At 42.4% G+C, this 19,626-nt stretch overlaps 1 protein-coding gene across 1 annotated transcript in view; it reads right to left on the reverse strand.

The window, feature by feature from the left end:
- Positions 1 to 8,624: 8,624 nt before the first annotated feature.
- The window catches only part of negr1 (neuronal growth regulator 1), a 174,476-nt gene continuing 163,474 nt past the window's right edge, over positions 8,625 to 19,626 (reverse strand). The window contains exon 8 of the mRNA XM_085371989.1: positions 8,625 to 8,751. Within this exon, the coding sequence (XP_085228115.1) occupies positions 8,651 to 8,751 (101 nt within the window). The 3' untranslated portion in view covers positions 8,625 to 8,650. The remainder of the gene's footprint in view (positions 8,752 to 19,626) is intronic.

Below are 19,626 nucleotides of genomic sequence, written 5' to 3' on the forward strand. Positions count from 1 at the left end.
CACAGGAAGGGTTTCATTAACCGCGAGGTCAGGAGGAACCCCTGTCTCTCACAAGTCCTCCAGTCTCTCCTCTCTGTTTGCGCTGTCCACAGATGTCTTTGCGAAGAGCCTAAAAAACCACTTTGACACCATCCTAATCACTTCCACACTCCACAGCATCCATCTATCCATATATATATATATATATATATATATGGATGAATTTGCAGGACTGCAAATGCTCATCCTAATGTCATAACATGCACTGATAGGTTGAGGAGCTGTATCAACGCAAACTAACTCATTGTCAGGTATTTTCCCCCCACATTTGTCATTTAAGACCATACATGCCACTTACAATCTATTGCCTCTCCTCCCTGCTCTTGCCGGTGACATGTACAGTGTATGCACTCGGCAGTAACGCGCTGTCTCAGAGTGTCACAGCAGTCTGAGTCACGATGTTTCCCAAGTCTCACATCCACAGTCGCACATGATCCACAAAATCCTCCTCGCTGTTTTTAAAGCATCAGGAAAGTTACAATAGAGTCAGGCACAGTATGTCAAAAAAGGAGGGAAGATTTAAAAACGTGTCATTAACTAGCTGTAAAAATAATCTGTGTGCAGTTTGACCCCATGATATCCAGACCCTGGAAGATAAACACACGACAACACCGAACTATTCGCTAATCAGAATCATTGTGATTATCGTGACATTTCAAACCATGTTGGACTCATTGTTTTTTGTGTTGTACATTATGTGGGTGAGTACTGTCAGGGGGTACAAATACAGAGGATCTCAGTTATAAGTGTGAGTGGTCATTGGTTGCGTCTTTGTTAAAGTGGAATGATTGGCTGGTGTTATAAAACAGCCAGTGTAAAGAAATATGACACTTGTCATGGCAGTAATGCTCTAAATACGGGCTGGGTTATAGCATTCAGCTGATTAATAGCATACTTTGAAGGCACATTCAGTACAGTACTCGTCCCCCCTCAGAGACTCACTTTCAACAGCTGTTGTCTCACAATGCAACAAACTTGAGCTCATAATAAGTGCATTCACAGGGAGCAGTGCATTTCTGATACATCGCGGTGAGAGGAAGAGGATGCTCTCAAATGAGGAAATTTAAAAATTCAGGATAGGGATTGCAGGGCCATGATAATACGCGCTAGCATGAATATTTAAAATCCTCTTATCTTAAATTTAAAAAGTGGAGAGATTTTTTTGCCTCCGCTGTCAGCTGGGAGCATGAGGTGAGGCAGTGATCTCTGCAGGTGGGTGGCATGGCCTCTTTTCAGCTTGTACATCAGTACGACTTTTTCATCTGAACTTTTAAGAGGTAGGTCACACCGTGGATGTTTTAGTCAAGAGTGTATTCGGGTCATACAATACTACAGGGTGGGCCATTTATATGGATACACCGTAATAACATGGGAATGGTTGGTGATATTAAAGTCCTGTTTGTGGCACATTAGTATATGTGAGGGGGCAAACTCCTCAAGATGGGTGGTGACCATGGTGGCCATTTAGAAGTCGGCCATCTTGGATACAACTTTCGTTTTTTCAATAGGAAGAGGGCCATGTGACACATCAAACTTATTGGTAATGTCACAAGAAAAACAATGGTGTGCTTGGTTTCAACGTAACTTTATTCTTTCATGAGTTATTTACAAGTTTCTGACCACTTATAAAATGTGTTCAATGTGCTGCCCATTGTGTTGGATTGTCAATGCAACCCTCTTCTCCCACTCTTCACACACTGATAGCAACACCACAGGAGAAATGCCAGCACAGGCATCCAGTAGCCGTAGTTTCAGGTGCTGCACATCTCGTATCTTCACACCATAGACAGTTGTCTTCAGATGACCCCAAAGATAAAAGTCTAAGGGGGTCAGATCGGGAGACCTTGGGGGCCATTTAACTGGCCCACGACGACCAATCCACTTTCCAGGAAACTGTTCATCTAGGAATGCTCGGACCTGGCACCCATAATGTGGTGGTGCACCATCTTGCTGGAAAAACTCAGGGAACGTGCCAGCTTCAGTGCATAAAGAGGGAAACACATCATCATGTAGCGATTTCAAATATCCAGTGGCCTTGAGGTTTCCATTGATGAAGAATGGACCCACTATCGTTGTACCCCATATACCACACCAAACCATCACTTTTGTTGGTCCAACAGTCTTGGAGGGATCCATCCAAGGGATGTTCGACTAATGCCACTCTCCAGTGACATGCGGGGAGTTCTACACTGTGGGCTCTTGCTGAATGAAGCTAGGACAGCCACTGATGTTTCTTCATTAGTGACAGTTTTCTTGCGTCCACATTTTGGCAAATCCAACACTGAACCAGTTTCACGAAACTTAGCAAGCAGTTTGCTAACTGTAGCATGGGAGATGGGTGGTCTCGTAGGGTGTCTTGCATTGAAACCTGCTGCAATGACCCAGTTACTGCGTTCACCAAATATCAACACAATTTCGATCTGCTCCTCACGTGTTAACCTCTTCAACATGTCAATGGCTGTGAACAAAGGGAAACTTGTAAATAACTCATGAAAGAATAAAGTTGCGTTAAAACCAAGCACACCATTGTTTTTCTTGTGACATTACCAATAAGTTTGATGTGTCACATGGCCCTCTCCCTATTGAAAAAACAAAAGTTGTATCCAAGATGGCCGACTTCTAAATGGCCACCATGGTCACCACCCATCTTGAGGAGTTTGCCCCCTCACATATACTAATGTGCCACAAACAGGACTTTAATATCACCAACCATTCCTATTTTATTACGGTGTATCCATATAAATGGCCCACCCTGTAGAAAGCCCCGTGCTATTTCCAAAAAGGTATAAAGTAGCACAGGTGCATATCGAATGGAATGAGCAGTGACTTATGTCCGCTGATGTCTCCAGATCACGTATACTGAGCGGTGCATGCCAGTCAGTGATGATAATGCAGCGCAAAAGGTGGTTAATCCTGCGTGCTGTGGAGTCTGGCCATCTGTGCTCAGGAGGCTTTGTACAGTGATTGAGGCAGGAAGGGAGGGGATCAAATATGCATGATGCTGCACATTTGCAATGATTGATACAATGATTGTTAATTTGAGCTGCAACTTAAAAAAAAACTTTTAGAAGGGAAGAAATACACTAAATAATAAGATGTACAAACAGAATAATATTAAACTAACTTGCATTAACAGACAGATAATGGAAGCTAGGGGTGAGGTGTATACAAATCTAAACATTAGCAATGGCTAATGTAACGTTAGCTGATGTTAGCTACAATTTCACAGAGTGACAGAACAAACATCAACTCTGTTTTGACTTATCAAGATAGATTTAAGTGATTTAAATATGTGTGATTTTTAAAGCATTTTAAGGAAGATTGACTGTTTTAGTGTCACTTGCTAGCTATCGAGCTACAGAGAAATTAGCTTTAACTGACACATGATTGTTAACCACCTGGCATTAGCTTCCTTGCTATTTTGGGTGTGTGATAATCATGGTAACATTGTAGCCTCAAGCGAATGAGGACCACTGGTTGTGAGGGGAAAAGAAATTAGTATTTCCCAGTTGGTTGGAGAGTTGTTGCTGGAGGTTGATGGCAGTTGCTGGGAAACTGACTGCTAAAGCCAACGTCACACAGACCTGTCACTGCTGGCTGTAGCAGTGAAGCTTAGCTTTTTCTGTTAAGTTTATGTTGTACTTTTTCAAGTTTTACTGCTGATCAGCTAGTCAGCTGTAGTTGGTAGTTAAGGAGATTTTTATCTGGTGCAGCACAATCTTTCCACCAATTTCACCTAGCAACAGCAAATAACTCCCAAGAATTACTTGCCAACCAGAACAATGATTATTTCCGTGGGACTAGTGGTTGTATCATAGCATCACATGAGAAACTGCTATTGAGCTGGATTATGTGCACTCATACTGTGTTTTATCAGTCTTCACTCATTTGAGAGCACATATTTGGGCGCACCAACTGCTTGAAGTCCAATTTTTAGCTAGAATGGACAATATCATGAAAGCTAGTTCTTAAGTTGAAGAACTACATACAATGTGAACATATTGTAAATTAACAGGTACTTAAATAACACCTTTCTACTTGGTTGCACTGAAAGAGCTTCCTACTCCAGCCACACATACACATTCATACAGTGCTTTTCTATGTGCCCATGTGCTTTTTAACATTCACAACCACACTCACACTCTGACAGATGCATTGGGGGCAACTTGAAGTTCTGTATCTTGCCCAAGGATACTTTGGCACATGGACTGGAGGAGTTAGGGATCCAACCACTGACCTTCTGAGTGATAGGTGACCCGCCACCTGATCCAGACCCATCCCAATCCGAAAATGCGTACATAAAAAAACTAAAATAAGATATTAAAGAGAAAACAATATTTAGGATGCAGTGAAACCATGGATGGTATAAATCAGCGGTCCCCAACCTTTTTTGCACCACGGACCGGTTTATGCCCGACAATATTTTCACGGACCGGCCTTTAAGGTGTCGCGGATAAATACAACAAAATAAAACTAGTACCGGTACCGAAAAAAACATAACACACGTGAAAAGACCCAGGAAAACCGAGTTAACGATAAAAACGATAACAAAATAACGCTGAAAACCGATAAAAACCCTGAAAACCAGACATTTCACACCTGAGCCTCAACTCTCGCGGCCCGGTACCAAACGACTCACGGACCGGTACCGGTCCATGGCCAGGGGGTTGGGGACCGCTGGTATAAACCATGGACATAGCATTTGTGTTGGAAAAATGAAACCAGTGCAGAAGTGCCTTAAACCTGCATTCTATGTGAAGGCCACCAGATGGCGATGGCTGTGGTAGCAAAAACACATCTGGTCCAATAGACATCTACAGGAAAACGGCTTTCTGTTTTGACCTCTGTAAACACTTTTTTGCTGAGTTTGTGGACTCAGTCACTCGTTGTGGAAAATAAAAAATAAAAAATTACATTTGCGATGTAAATCTTTTATCTCATACTATGTGTCAAAATGGAGGTGTGGTCTGAAACTGGCTAACAAGCTGTCAATCACAAGTTATTAGCTAATAAGTATAAGGTTTCACAGCCAGACCTGCCCTTCCTCATCACGTTTTCTTTTTTTGCAGCCAAGAGGGCGAAAACACTCGTTTTGGGACTTCACAGACTGATGGGTGACATCATGGTGGAAACTGTAAATAAAAGATGCACACCTACTGCTTGGTCATTTTAGCTGTGGCCATGTTGGTGTTTAGAAACCTGATTGGCGAAGAGTGACTCTGACTGCAAACCCAATAACACTGCAAAACCGTAGTTACCGAACACAAATTGCTTAACCATCTAGTTTACTATAAATGGGACCGTACTTTATAAAATAAAAGTCACGATACATCAAAGAAGAACTAGTGACAGAGACCATAACCTGACGAGTTTACTGTGGTCATAAAACAAGTGAGAAGTTGGGTCATTTTGCCACAGACTTCTATGCTATTGGAAAACAAAGGCTATGCCGGTTTTTATTGACAATTCTTTGTCTGTTACTACGAAAGACTTTAAATGCAAACATAGCAAATTTACAAACTGGTGCAACCCACACGAGCTTTTGGCGAATTCTTTACAACTTAGCATTTAAGCTAATTTTGTAGTTTTGCCAAACGCTTTAAGAAAAAATCTGCTACATGGGGGAAATGACGTGCAGTGAGGTTGTAGTGACGGGACCGCGTACGCTGTGAGGATGCTGTCTCAGCTACCTTTACTCTCAAAACATCATGAAGTAACAATGAAAAACTCCTCTTGAGTGCTCATTAAGTCAGATGTTGCTTTATCTTGTAACATGAAGACTTTTATTGCAAATAATATTGATTTGATAAAAGGGACTTGTTAATACCATTATTGAAAATAATCAACATCCATTACATTTCATATGGACTACTAGCATGGTTTTAACTGCTTAACAAGCAACCAACATAACTCCAGACTGTCACCAATGTGCCACAATAATCATCATGACTCTGAACAGCAGTTGTTTTTAGTTTATCAGCAAAGTCGATCGAAAGAAATCACAAACAAACATAGCCTGGCAATCTGTAAGAGGTATGTCTTTTTAGACCAGGTTTATGAACCAAACGTTTGGAAAAAACTGCTTCCAGTCATAAAAAGTATGAATATCTGTAAAATGCCCACCTCAAAAACACAGGTTAACTTTGACATGCAGCACAACCATACTCTCTGCACATCGTCAAACACGCAAGTGTGTGAAACTATGACTACACACTGGCTCTAAAGATCAAAAGGTATCATATTTTCTCCAAATATACACACATTGACTCTGTTCTATAATACTGTTATATTGGTTCACACCCTCTCTCTTTCAAAAAGTAGGTAATTTGATTGCAAACATTGTTCTTTTAATGTACTTAAATCAACAACAGTTATGGCATCTAAATGAACCAGACAACATTATAAACTATGCCATACTGTGCCTCATTCAAATAAATGTCACATATTCAGTTTTACATGTTTCAAATGTATTTTTTTACACTGTTTTTATAAAGGAAGAGAATAAATATACGTCTGACCCATTTTCATTATACCTTAACATTTAAACAAGATCATATGGTGCAGTATTTTTATAATTTGTAAAACAAGCTGATAACAACTTTAGTACAAACAATAAAAGAAAGAAACGGAAACAACAGAAAAGCTCAGCAGACCTCAAAACAAATCACCACAAAACGTTCAAATAATAATGTTTGTGCTTTAAGTCTTTTAACTGCGATGGCTATTTTTCTATAGATTTGCAGTTGCAAGTTTGCTGTCTTAAAATACTCTGAACTTGAATGCTGTTAGTCCCTCCACTGTTCGGTCCAAATCCGAACGCGTTATTTGGACCGGAAATACTGCATTTGTACAACTGACTTATTTGAAAATACCTGCAGGAGCCATCGGTTGGATTTGACTGGATATAATGCCTAATTTAACAGATAAGTCAGCTAATTGTTCATGAACATTCAGTCATCAATAATACGTCAAAATGACAAATAAGTTGTGTCATATTGAGATTTTCTCCAAGCGTCCTTTCAAAAAGAGGGTAATTTAATGTCTATGGTACTAAATGACCTCCGATGCACACTGATCATCTCTTTGTTAACCTTGATCATCTTGGAGAGGGCTGGTAGCACCTTAGGCCATGTTTGTTTGGTAATGAGCATCTTCTCTTCATCATGAATAACATGAAAAAAAGTTAAAGTTGCAAAAGGTGCAATTATTGTAGGTTTTTTGTAGATTATGCACTTAGCCAAATATGGCTTTGACTCTTTATTTGAAGGGGAAAAAAAGAAAGTGGGGCATATTTCTGCATGTAATTCTCTGCACTGGAAAGGAGAGTAATAAAATGCAGTGCAGCAGAACGGTGCTTTCCCAGACTCCATTATCCAAGTTTCATACCCAAAGTTGGGGGCGAAAAAACCGATCCTACAGTACGGAGCTGTGGGTTTTCTGCCAAAGATGATCAGTAGGTACGCAGCGAATTCAGAGACAAAGTGCTCTGCCCTGATACCTACTGGAGGTGGAGCGCAAACTAAAAAGAAACTCAACTTGGGCCTCGCCTTTTTCCTAACTGCAACAATTTGTCATATTCTTCACATACACTGACTCGCTGAAGAAAAAAAAGCAAGACAAAACAGAAGGAAAAAAACAGAGAATATACTTTTTTATTTCTATTTTCAAGAAAAATGTAAACATGGGGGCGGCGATGTTCCTCCTTTCATAGCGTACAAAGTCATGGTTTGTGTTAATGCTCTTGGTCGAATGAGAAAAGCTGGTCCCACTTTAAAACAAAAGCCTACGCTATATTAAAATATAAAGATACAATACAGTATATTTTGCTACTTTTGACGGCTGCCTGATTGAAGCGGTTAGGCAGGCATAGTAACTGAAGGACCCATTTCAGGATACGGCAAACACACCTTGAACACTGTTCATCCATCTATTGAGTAATCGTGAGTAATACAGGTCCTGAAAACGCCCTGCCTTTTTTTTTTTTTAATTATTATTTTGTTGTTGGTTTTTTGTTGTTTTTTAACTGTTTTTTTTTTTTTCAGAGCGCACTCCATGATCAAAAATTGTATTGTTAGGAATCTAAATGTCTTTCCTTTGTTCAACAGCCGGTAATACATTCAATACAACATTGGTATGGTAATTCTTTGTACTGAGAGACTTTGCGGAATTGCTTCTTTTTTAGTCGTGTACAAAAATGGGTGAAGATGTCAATTTTGCGCCATCGCCTCGCAGGGACAAGATGCATGAAAGGAACTCATTTGAAAGGTTCGAGGGGTGGGGGAGGGTGGGGCTGTTGATTGGTGTGGGGGTTGGGGAGGAGTACTGATTCACAAGCTGGTCAATCAATCAGAAAAGGAAAAAAAATAATAAAGAGGAAATAATAATAATAATAATAAAAAACATCATAGTATTTACATTACAGAAATTTCACCAAATAAGAAAATAAGATTAAAAAAAAGGAAAAAAAAAACATTTCCCCACACAAAAAGTAACGCTGATTATTTTCCCACCACAGCTCAACAAACTGTACCAGATTGGATTCCAGCCATCAGCAATGTCAAAAAGGATTCATAAATGCTCTCGACAGTCATTGTGTCTGGGCTGGCCTCTGCTAGTACACGCTGATGAAGGAGGAGAGAGCCATGACCAGGTACCGGCAGGCCAGCGAGATGTGCGCACTTCCTGTGCTCCCATAGGGTGCAGTGTTGGGCGCTGTGGGCAGGAAACAAGAGAAGCTCTGATTAGTTGTGATTGCACTTTCACTCGCTGCACTGACCATTTTCAAACCCCGCGGTCAACTTGGCGTGGCGCGTCCAAATGACACAGCAAAAATGGCAATTACTGTACCGCTGCCACTGATTCCAGTTGGCTTGTGAGACAGAGTTAAGCTCTGATACTAGTAAAAAGGCTGCATTATAATCTCATGAACAACTAAATGTAGTAAAGCTATCAGAAGAGATTATTACCACACATGAACTCACAAGACTTTTAGTAATTTTCCTTTTTTACAATAGATAAAGGAAAACAGGACAAGCTGTAAAAGATAAAGACATTAGAAACACTAATAAACATATGCATACATAAGTAGTTTTACATACGCATTTGCACACCAATGCATTCATACAAACATATACCAATAGACATGCATACATACTACATTAAATAAATGAGTGGATACAAATCTGAGTATAGTTACATAATGAATTATATGAGATGAAGGAATTAAAGTGGAAGGAATTTGTTGGGAGGGTCTTAAGAAAAAATTCTAAATTAATTAATAAAAAACATTAATGGGAAAAACAGCCCACAGATGAAAGAGGTGGTATCGTCCAAGTCAAAAAGATATTAGTCTCAGTAAAATGGTTGGTGACATCCAAGACTTTCCTTAGACCAGCTCTCAGTTTCCTCCAGACCTGGGGAGGGAGCCCCTGGGAGGGGGCCTGTTGATGGTCAGAGATTAGTGTTCTGTAAGGAAGTCAGTAAGTGATGTGGTCAACTACATGTTGCACACCTCTGAGACTATCCTGTCGGGCATCTCAAGATATCACAGCACACTTTGCGGGGCTGAAGGCCAGTTTGATGATGTGTCTTATCTTGTTGGTAATTTAACTGATCAGCAACACAACCAGAAATCAAGCCCCAAATGGCTGAAAGTTAACTCAGATCAAAAAACATAAAACAAAGTCGACTTCTTTGTAGAGCAAATTTAAAAACAGCAAATGAAGAAAAATAATCATCAAAATCAATCAATCAATGACAAGAGTGAGTAAAATGTTAACGCCATATTATGTAACTGAGTTGAATGTTAAGTTTTTCCTGACACATTTATAGATCACTGATCGTGTGACCATCCAAAACTGTCCTGACACATTTACTACTGTTATAGTACAACACTATGAGCCAGTAAGTTTTTCACCCACTGGTGTGAACTTTACCAGTTCTTTGTACCGCACTGGCTTCATAAGGTATTAAATGTAACATCCAGAAGTGACATCATTACTGCTGAACTCAGAGGAGGTTCTCAGAGGGAGATCACTGCAACATTTATAGAAGATGAGACCTTCGACAACAGTGAGCTGAAAACGCCACCATGGTCGCATTTTTTCTGTTTTATATTCTTCTATTTTGTAATCTAGTTTTTTTCCTGTGCTGCAACACCTGTCATTTAGAAGCAGACTGCAGCGGGCATAAATGGTTATGCAGCGAGCGGTGACGAATGCGTCGCCCATAATTGCGGCTTAAAGCAGTAATAGTCAACCGAGACAGGTGTTGGTGTGTTATGCTGTCTGATCAGATCACTTCTCCGAAATGAACGAGGGCGTGTACGACCTGATCGACAGCTGTTTTATTTTCCTCTTAGTGTTATTGAACACTCGGGTGGCTGGACACACCCAGAGGGTTTTGTGACATCATCTACAGCTCCCTGACTCCCTGCAGACATTCTGACCTGTCATCACAGGAAAAGTGCAGGTGGAATAATGACATTAGTGATGTTTTAATACAGTCACATTAACTAGAAAACAATTTTTCCGCATTTGGCAACTGATTGCAAGTAGTTATGTTGACCTGCTGGTCTCCCAGATGTTAAACGGCCAACACCCTCACATTCTAGGTGAGGGTGTTGCAATCACCTTTCCATTGTAAGGTGATTGTGTGGGTCGCAACCCGTCTCTTTTCAACAGGTCACATGACTTGAGCGTACCCATTGCCTATCTCACTTTGCAGTTGAATCCCCTGCAGCAACAATGTCAACACTTGTGGAGAAATGTCTGAATTTGTGCTTCGGACCTGTGGCTGGACTCTGAATGTAAGTAGTTGAGAATTTATGTGTATGTAGAATGCAACAGATTTGACTGCATTCAACTGCAGACTGCATCTTGTGTATGTATATATAAAATTTGGCTTTTTTATTAAAGCAGACAGATATTTCAGGTGTGCCAGCTCTAAATGTGTATGCGCTAAAGGTGCGGCCAGATTACAGTTTTCTCTTTCCAAATGTAATATTTCCTCCAATAAACTGGCACGAAACTCCACTGGGACCTTATGGTTTTAACAGCATTTAATACTTGAAAACAGTGGTGCACCAGCACATACTGCACTCTGTCTACCACTACAGCTAAAACATTTAGTAAATCCAACTTTAACCGGACATACAGTTCAATCAGGAGTAGCAGCACCAGAGTCCAGAAAAAAGAGAAAAAAACCTTTCTTCCATCTCATCTATTTTTAGTTGAGTGTCAAAACACTTATTCCCCCTTTTCCCTCTTTCAAATTAGTGGCCCAAAAAAGTCATCAGTGGAGAACAGTTGAGGGCTGAACAAGGTCTTTTGTAACATTGCTATTGAAGGAGGCTTTGTTTTGGCTTGTTTGTGTTTCTCTGAACAGCAGACAGCCACAGTAATATGAACAGGTCTCTCCGGAGAGCTGCGTCAGGCGGGCAAAGAGGAAGAGGGCAGCCTTTCATTTGGAAAAGGGCTACTCTGCCTCCTCATCACAGGCACACTCTTAGGTTTTGGCTCAATAAAGCACACCTCACAGGTTACAAAACAAACACTCCATCTGCACACACACACACACACACACACACACACACACACACACATATATATATATAAACCTGCATGTACAGGTCACATGCATGCTTGCACAAAGAAGTGGGCAAAGCAGCACAAACAGGCTCTGCTGCACCAGGGGAAATCATGTGGTGCACAGCCCATATCAGCAGGGTGCCTCTTTACACAGCCATGTAATTAGTTCACAATGTAACTCCTCTGATGTGGACCTCACAAACACACAGCCCAAAGTGAATGACGACAAAACCGAACGCGCAGACATACCACGCAGAAACACAGATTCCGTCGCCAACATATCGAGCCGTTTTCGTGGCGTTTCAAAGGTCAGAGATGCATGATCTGCAAGAATCTCAGCCCCGGGTAGTGAGGGCCATGCATTTATTCAATAAGAACCTGCAATGGTTGCCATTAGAGTGTTACATGAACGCTAGTGTGTTAAAATAAATACAATGATGCAGAGATTGATCTTTTTTTTCTTGCCGACATAATAGCTTGTTATTGACAATTTTCACAGGAGTTGTGATGGAGAGAAAGGGAAAAAGCCACCCCGTTATCACCTGATATTTTCAGGTATTATTTGTCAGCGCTGAAGTTGTTTACCTATTAGAGTGAAAACTATAAGCTTGTCTGACAGATGGAAAGGGGAACAAAAAGGGGAAAAAAAACAGTGAACAGAGGTGCACAATTACACCGATCCGCCACAACATTCAAACCGCCCGGTGAATATGGTAAAGGTACACCCCGGGCTGCCAAAACAGCTTGGACCTGTCAGCGAATGGACATGGGACCCAGGGGGTTGTCCTGTGGTGTCTGGCGGCAGTGGGATATTGGCACCAGATCCTTTGGGTCCTGTGCAGGTTTGGGCCTTCGCAGATCAGATTCAACCCACAGATGTCTGATCGGGCCGGGATGTGGGGAGCTGGCCTGGAGCCTTTTGCTGTTCTCCTCGAGCCATTACTAAATAGCTTGTGATCTTTTTCTGGGGAAGCGGTGCATATCCAGGCCAGGATTCCATCGTCTTCTTTTGTCTTTACGAATGCAGATAAAATAAGATAGTTGATGACTTCAGCAAATACCTTCTCTCCTTTCTTTTCATACGTGCTCTTTACTTAGCGCAGTCAAAGCTTGCCTAGATGTGATTGGTTAATAGATATGCAGAATCTATTTATAGAGATGAGCCGGGGGAGGCCGGTGTCGTTGAAGTCTGCAGAAAACGTTTAGGTCGGTGGTACGTGTCGAAGTAACATCCCCATAATTGCAAAGACCTGAGGTTCACTAGAAGGACCTTCTACTGTAACAAGACAATCAGTGTTTTTCCACCTTTGCTGTAAGTAGTTTTAATGTGTCTGATGTGCGATGATATACGGTTTATGTCTGTGGTTGGCCGGCGTGAGCCGCAGACCCTCCCTCTTCTTTCTCCTTCTCGCCTTTCTTTCTTTGTCTCCCCTTTCCACCTCTTTCTCTGTCTTTGTATCCGTCCTCTCTCTCTTTCTCCCTCACCTCCTATCCAAAGTACAGGATAATGACACAGTTTTCCTGGGCTGCGAGAGCGAGCTGAGAAATGGTAACCATAGCAACAGCTCCTGTCCTGCTCAGCCGGCCCACTGCTGCCTGCGCCTCAGCGCGCAGCATTGTGCTAGCCATGCTAGCGAAATCATTCTGGGTGTTGTTTGTGTTGCGTGTGTGTGCGTATAGTGGTAGCGGCGGTGGGAGGGGGAATAGGCAGATGTCACTATTTGCCTTCTTCAGTCTCTCATCTCATCAGAGTCAGTGTAGTTTACGGCTCAGTAAATACTGCAGTAATCACATTAATATCTTGTGCACAAGTGCTTTTCGTGCAGCAGTTCAAAGAGCTCATGAAGTAATTAGTGGATCTCTGCAATGACTAATGTTGACTGGGCTGAGAGCATAACAATAAACCTCTCAGTACTTCAGGAAGGGAAGTGTTAAGTGAGGTTGAGGTATAGTCAGAGTTACCGGTCCCTGCCTCCTCTCTGTGCTTGATTTTGGGCTTGTTTAATATCTCCCCATGTCACCGCGAAAAGCCTCCATTGTTTTGACTGTGTGGGTTGTAACTTGCCATTTTAATTAAGTCCCCAACCAGGACCCGCCTGCAATACTATTACTCTGCTTATTACCATGAAGGGAATGGAAGGAGAAAGATAGAGACAGACAGTGCAGAAGAAAGAGCGATGTGGGGAGAAGCAGGGTGAACTAAAGGAGGAGAAAGCGGGGAGAGAAAAAAAGGACAGTGATTGAAAGGGGGGTGAAAGTGAGGCTGAAACGGCAGCAGCGGATGCAGGAGGGCGGGGGGGCTGACTGAGCTCTACCTCTTTGGGGTTTGAATTTAATTGCCATGTACATCAGCAGCAAGCTACAATGAAGTACCAGAATACCAGACAATATATCATAGAGAAACCAATAGTGTCAAGGATGCGCAAACGCAGGGAAGACAAGCAGCGCTCCAAAGGGAAGAGGAGCAGAGGAGATAAGTGGAGATGAAAGCGATATGCTTCAATTACTGTTTTGCAACAGAATTGAAATGAAAAACTAAAGCCTCTCCAGCTGTAGCAAGAGTCATATGAAAATAACAATCCCTGCTACTCTCCCCTGATTCTGGACTGGAGCCATTAGCTGTAAATAGTGAGCTGGAGTATGAAGCACTCTCTCTCACTCTCTCGTCCTTCCCTACCCCTTATCTCTCCCAAATCTCCATCGACAGCAGTTTTGTCACCCACATATCATATGCACAACAAATGCTAAGGCCTTGAACTTCAGTCTCTGTTGACACAGATAATGAATCATACTGAAATCTGCAACTGTGGCACTCAATGCAGGCTTTGTATCGAGTATTATCTCGAGTGCTGCGCTGCACTGTAATTTGCTGGAATGCCATTGTTTATTAAGTAATAGGGTGCTTTTCATTATGCTAACCTATTCTTCCCCGCGTCCTATCTTCTCCTATGACCCTGAATTCATTCCCCCTCTGCCATCACGAGGACCTTTCAATCGTTTAAATGTACCTCGAGGAGCTCGGAGGCTTCTGGAGGAGCTCGGAGAAACACAGGTGCGTCCTTTCTCACATAGCATAATGAAAAACATCCATAGTGTGAGGTAATTGGGCGGCTTTGCAGACACAGGTGAAGATCTATTCGGGAACGTGGGCTATCTTTGCTGTTGGTCCCTTTATAGTTCATATCAACGCTTTAATCAGTCACCTGTGCAATCTATGGAGCCTTTGAATGAACTGAAATCCCATCATCCTACAACACAGGCACAAATGCAGAAACATAAAGTTTAACCCGACCCTACTACTTTTCAGCTCTTTAACCAACACACACTGGTACTTTAGGCTTCCTTTCCTTGAGCTTTATACTGTATACATTCAATAAAGCACATGAAGGAAGACAAATCGAACAAACGTGCATGTTTTTGTATTGGATGAAGTCTCCAATCTATTCATTTGTCTTTTATTGGATTCACAGAGTTGGTTGTATCCTCCAAACAGCCTGTCACTAGCGGCACACGGACGGCAGCCAGCCAGGCAACATCCCAATCCCCCTGTGGACGTGGCTTCAGAGATGGGCTCCTCTGAGCAGAGGGTGTGGGAGGGGTTCAGTGTCCTTGACCATCAATCAGTGGCCTCTGGTCCTTCCCCCACAGCTCCCCCGAGAGACACCAGATGAGACACTCCTGAGCCAGAACTGATCCTGTACACGCCATGCTGTAAATCGGGCTAAATCCCTCTACACGCCAGGTTCACAGCAGCCACCAAGGGTGTTTTTAACACAGTACTGCAAACACTAAAAAGTAGGGTTTTTTTCCTAGGCATCATGTTTGGTAAAGACTTTAAATGTAAAATAATGCAACCCCTGTGACATGTGACGAGGGGATGCCGCACCTTCAAAGAACGCGTCGCGCCTCGCCGTCTCCTGAGAGCTTACACACACCGAGAGCGTACAGAAGGCGATCAAGACATTTTCCATGCCTTACCTCACTTCAATCCGCTGACGGTGAAATACGCTCCTCTACTTCACCATTCATCTTGTACCCTCCTGCCTGTAGCGGGCTGCCATATCGAGTCTGTGCACAATTGACTCACCGACCCATCAGTTCACTCATCCATTCCTTTCTCTATTCCTTCTGTTCTTGTACAAGCAAAATGTTCATCATGAACAGATACGATGTTCAAAACTCATCACCTCTGTCTCCCGCTATGATCATCACACACTGCCGCTCCACAGAGCCCTCATTCACACAGACCTTCGAGCTCATTAGCCCCACCAATCATTTGCATTAGTGCTAGTAATGAAAAGCCTCCATTAATAAGATGGCCTTCAGAGATCATTTACCCTCCTCCGCCTCCCAGTGCTGCCGTTTCCTCACCCCTCTCCCCCTTCCTTCTCCACATCGTGGTACCTGCCAGTTATCACCACCCAGCAGAATGCTTTTTGGGGCTGGCTCTAATAGCTCCTCTCAGCATCAGTATCTGACTGGAAAACGAATGAGCAGGAGACGGGTCACCTGATAGCCCACTGAGTGAGCCGGGGGCTCTCGATTGCAGGCGGGCTTTGGCCTTCAGCTTGACTTAATCAACACCTCTGTAGGGTATCTGGACACTTAAGAGAGCCCTCAGCGCAGTGTGAGCTGGAGGAAGGAATCCCAACAGAGAAGACATTTCCGGTGCTCTCCGCAGAGATACTGTTGCTTGTCTTCACTGATCGACCGCTCCCTCGTACAGTCTCCTCTTTCATCCTCCTTCTTATAGCGCATTTACATTCATTTTATCTGCACTGAGTCAGGTATTTGAGAGAATCCACGATTCTGAGTGACCTCAACGTATGTTTATTACACCTATCAATTCAAGGACATGCTTTATGCAGGAAATCAATGAGCTTGCAAATTGTGTACTTTATATGCAAGCCTGATGGATAAATCTCCATTTTAAAATGTTTTATGAATTTTTCTCTTTTTTCCATCCCTCCTCTGAATCTAGAGGGTAAATTCAGAGCAGCATGTTCTGGGAATAAACAAGAAAACGCAGTACAGTGTGGATTGATAGTTTAAGCAAGCGCTTTTAATCACAGCGTTTTCTAAAGCATAATTACTTCATGACTTTGGCTGCTCCCGCTAAATCTGTTTAATGTTAGAGGCTTAATAAAATGCACAGGGACACAAACAAATGGCGTCAGCATGTAGTGGGTTCATGCAGCTCCTTTCTCCTCCTCTCGTCTTCTCATTGTCTCCGTAATGATCTCCTATTCACATGTGGGTCTCTCGCTCCCGCTCTCTCTAATAATTCCCCGTGCCCCCTTTTCTCCCTCACATTTTAATGCTTATCAGGATTTTATTTCTGTGCAAGTCCTGGCTGCAGGGCCAAGGATTTCGCTGAGTCAGGCGCTGCTCAGCTCCAGCATCCCTGCGATGACAGCGACAATCTGGCCAGTTATGAAGAATGTCTTACGACAAACGGCCTGTACTTGCATCACCGTTAGCTCCTCCATCGATAACATCTGATCTGCAACTGGGAGGCAACTCTTTCTTCCTGCCTGTTCTGTTCCACTCATCTCCTTCACCTGTAGCCTCCTAAAATAGCAATTCCCTGCTGTTATGTATGTGGAATTATGATAAGACAGCTCCCTTTTATCAATTTTCATTATGGTGCTGATAAAATGGCAGGGCTGGATGTAGAGGGTTAAGTGCATTTTCCTCTTGATGGATCTAAGATAACTTTATCACTGCAGACTGCCTGGTTATCAGAGTTCACCTGGGGCTACTTGAACCGTACTGGAATTCGCTCCCGCTGAGCATCTCGGCGCGGGCACACAAGCTGCAGCAAGAATTTGCTCAGATGGTCATACTATATACAGAGCGATCCATAATTTTGTTCATATTTACCTACCCTGAGCTGTTAATTGATTTCTTTCAAATCAATTCGGTGGTTTACAGAAATTGTTGGACCAAAAAGGGCCAAATCAATCGCCAAGTGATTAGCATGTGCAGTGGATTATTCCTAGCTGAGGCGCTGTGCGAGGATGAGGATGAGTGGACGGCACACGCAATTCAATGAAGGCACAAGCAATATGTTTTTGTTAATTATTTCTAACTCAAAGTCTGCTTTAGATAATGTACGCCCACAGGCTGTGTGAGTGTCACACATGAAATATTCCTTTATTACGCCAAGACAGAACCCGAGGCAGTGAATGCACTCCGGTGTCTACTCCCCACCTTGCTGCTGACTGCCTGCGGGAGGTTCAGATAAAAGCTATAGTGTCCTGAAGTGAGCACCATTGATTCAGAGGCATATTTTATACAGCAGTTTGAGACAGTACAGGCAGTGCTGATACAACACCAGGCAGCCGGGTCTCTCTGCATGTGCCTTCCTTTCCTTTCATACACAGGAATGTGTTCAGCGGTTCACAGTTCAAGGTCTCAGAAACAGATATAAAGTTCTCTTGCCACAAAGTCCTCGTGGACAATGAAACAAACAAAACAAAACAGAGCCGCCGTGCTACTTATGTGACCCCCGTGACACATGTAGCTTTAGGAGATTGCAGTCTGGAATGAGAATGAATCCCTTTTACACTGAAACCAGAAAACTAATTGCAGGGTTGTTAATTAATTCTTAATAGCCTCCGTCTGTCGTCCTGGAGATGGGCTGCACTGGAAAGGCTCAAAACTAATTCACTAATGTCAGCTGCAGTTAATTTGGGGGACTGTATTTAAGGCAGAATTAAGAGTGAATTTGACGTGTGTCTCTGGGATGGTCTTCTTATGACACGGAGAAGGCGGTGTGCGGGGAGGAATTGGAAGAGTTGCTTCTGTGTGTTACACTGATCGTCCGAGGGTAATAATGAAAATGTCACATGTTAAAGCAGAGATAGACGGTGTTTTTTGTACATGCTACAACTGTGCTTGACACACATGAAAGGAGCTTTAAAGTTATTAATATTATGAGAATTAAAGCTAATGTAGTAAAACACATGGTGAGTAGCTTGTTGTCAAATGGTTGTAGTGGAATTTATTTGAACTATTTAAGCACTATTAAAGTACTAATTAGTATTAGATTAGTAACTCGAAGAATATACTGTAATAACTTCATGCTCATGCATTTTAATGTAGCTTTCATATAATCCCCAGAGACACCTGAAAACAATCAACCTCAGTCATGCACTGCTTCGTTTTGGGGATTTACTGGTTTAATCTGTACCAGTGCAATGTGCAGATGTCAGATATGTGCACTGAGATAAAAGGCAAAATCTTTTGTCCTGAAATTGAGAGATATTTAGTAGCATTAAATTAATGATCTCAGTGCGGCTGTCCCATATCATATGGTCCTACTGGTATAGGTTTTTTACGTCATATAAAAGTATCGAATCAAGATGATATAGCAATGCCAGGCAGTGGACACAACAACAATTCAAGCCCAGGCATGTCTGACAGTGAGAGCTGTGTGTCCCCCTCTGATCACCATTTATTAAAACATGCGCTAAACTGTTGAGTTACAAGGTTTAGTTACTTTGTTAGTTACTGTCAAAGCATTAAGCAGTTAGCTTTACACTTTAACTGAAAATTACCAGGGAAAGCCGACACAGGCGCGTTTGTCTTGCGCTGTGCTACTGGATCTAATGCTGTGTCACTACTCTAATGCTGCTGCTAGATTCACCCTTTGATTTAGGCAGTCTGTCATCAGTGGGTCATTGGGAAAGAAGGATGGAAAATGTCCTCCATGTTGTTAGCGCTAATAAACAAATGCTGGTGCCTGCAAGCTGCAATCACCGATAATATGCTGTTCAGTACTTGTTTTTCTATATCACTGATCGAGCTGCAGTTGGAATTGTTCAGAGAAGAAACATTTACGAGAAGAAAAGTTGAGGTGGTGTGAGGCGGTGGGGAAAAAGGCAGCCAAATAAAAACAATGACTTGTGTTTAAAAGTTGCATCAAATTCTCTGTCAGCGCATTTAAACAGAGTGCAGGCTGAGCTGTTGCTTTGTGTTTACTGACAATAGCTGT

Source organism: Diplotaxodon limnothrissa, linkage group LG15 (genome assembly GCF_057381915.1).
Source record: "Diplotaxodon limnothrissa isolate DT_005_m linkage group LG15, D_limnothrissa_male_GT1.1, whole genome shotgun sequence".
Lineage (NCBI taxonomy): Eukaryota > Metazoa > Chordata > Actinopteri > Cichliformes > Cichlidae > Diplotaxodon > Diplotaxodon limnothrissa.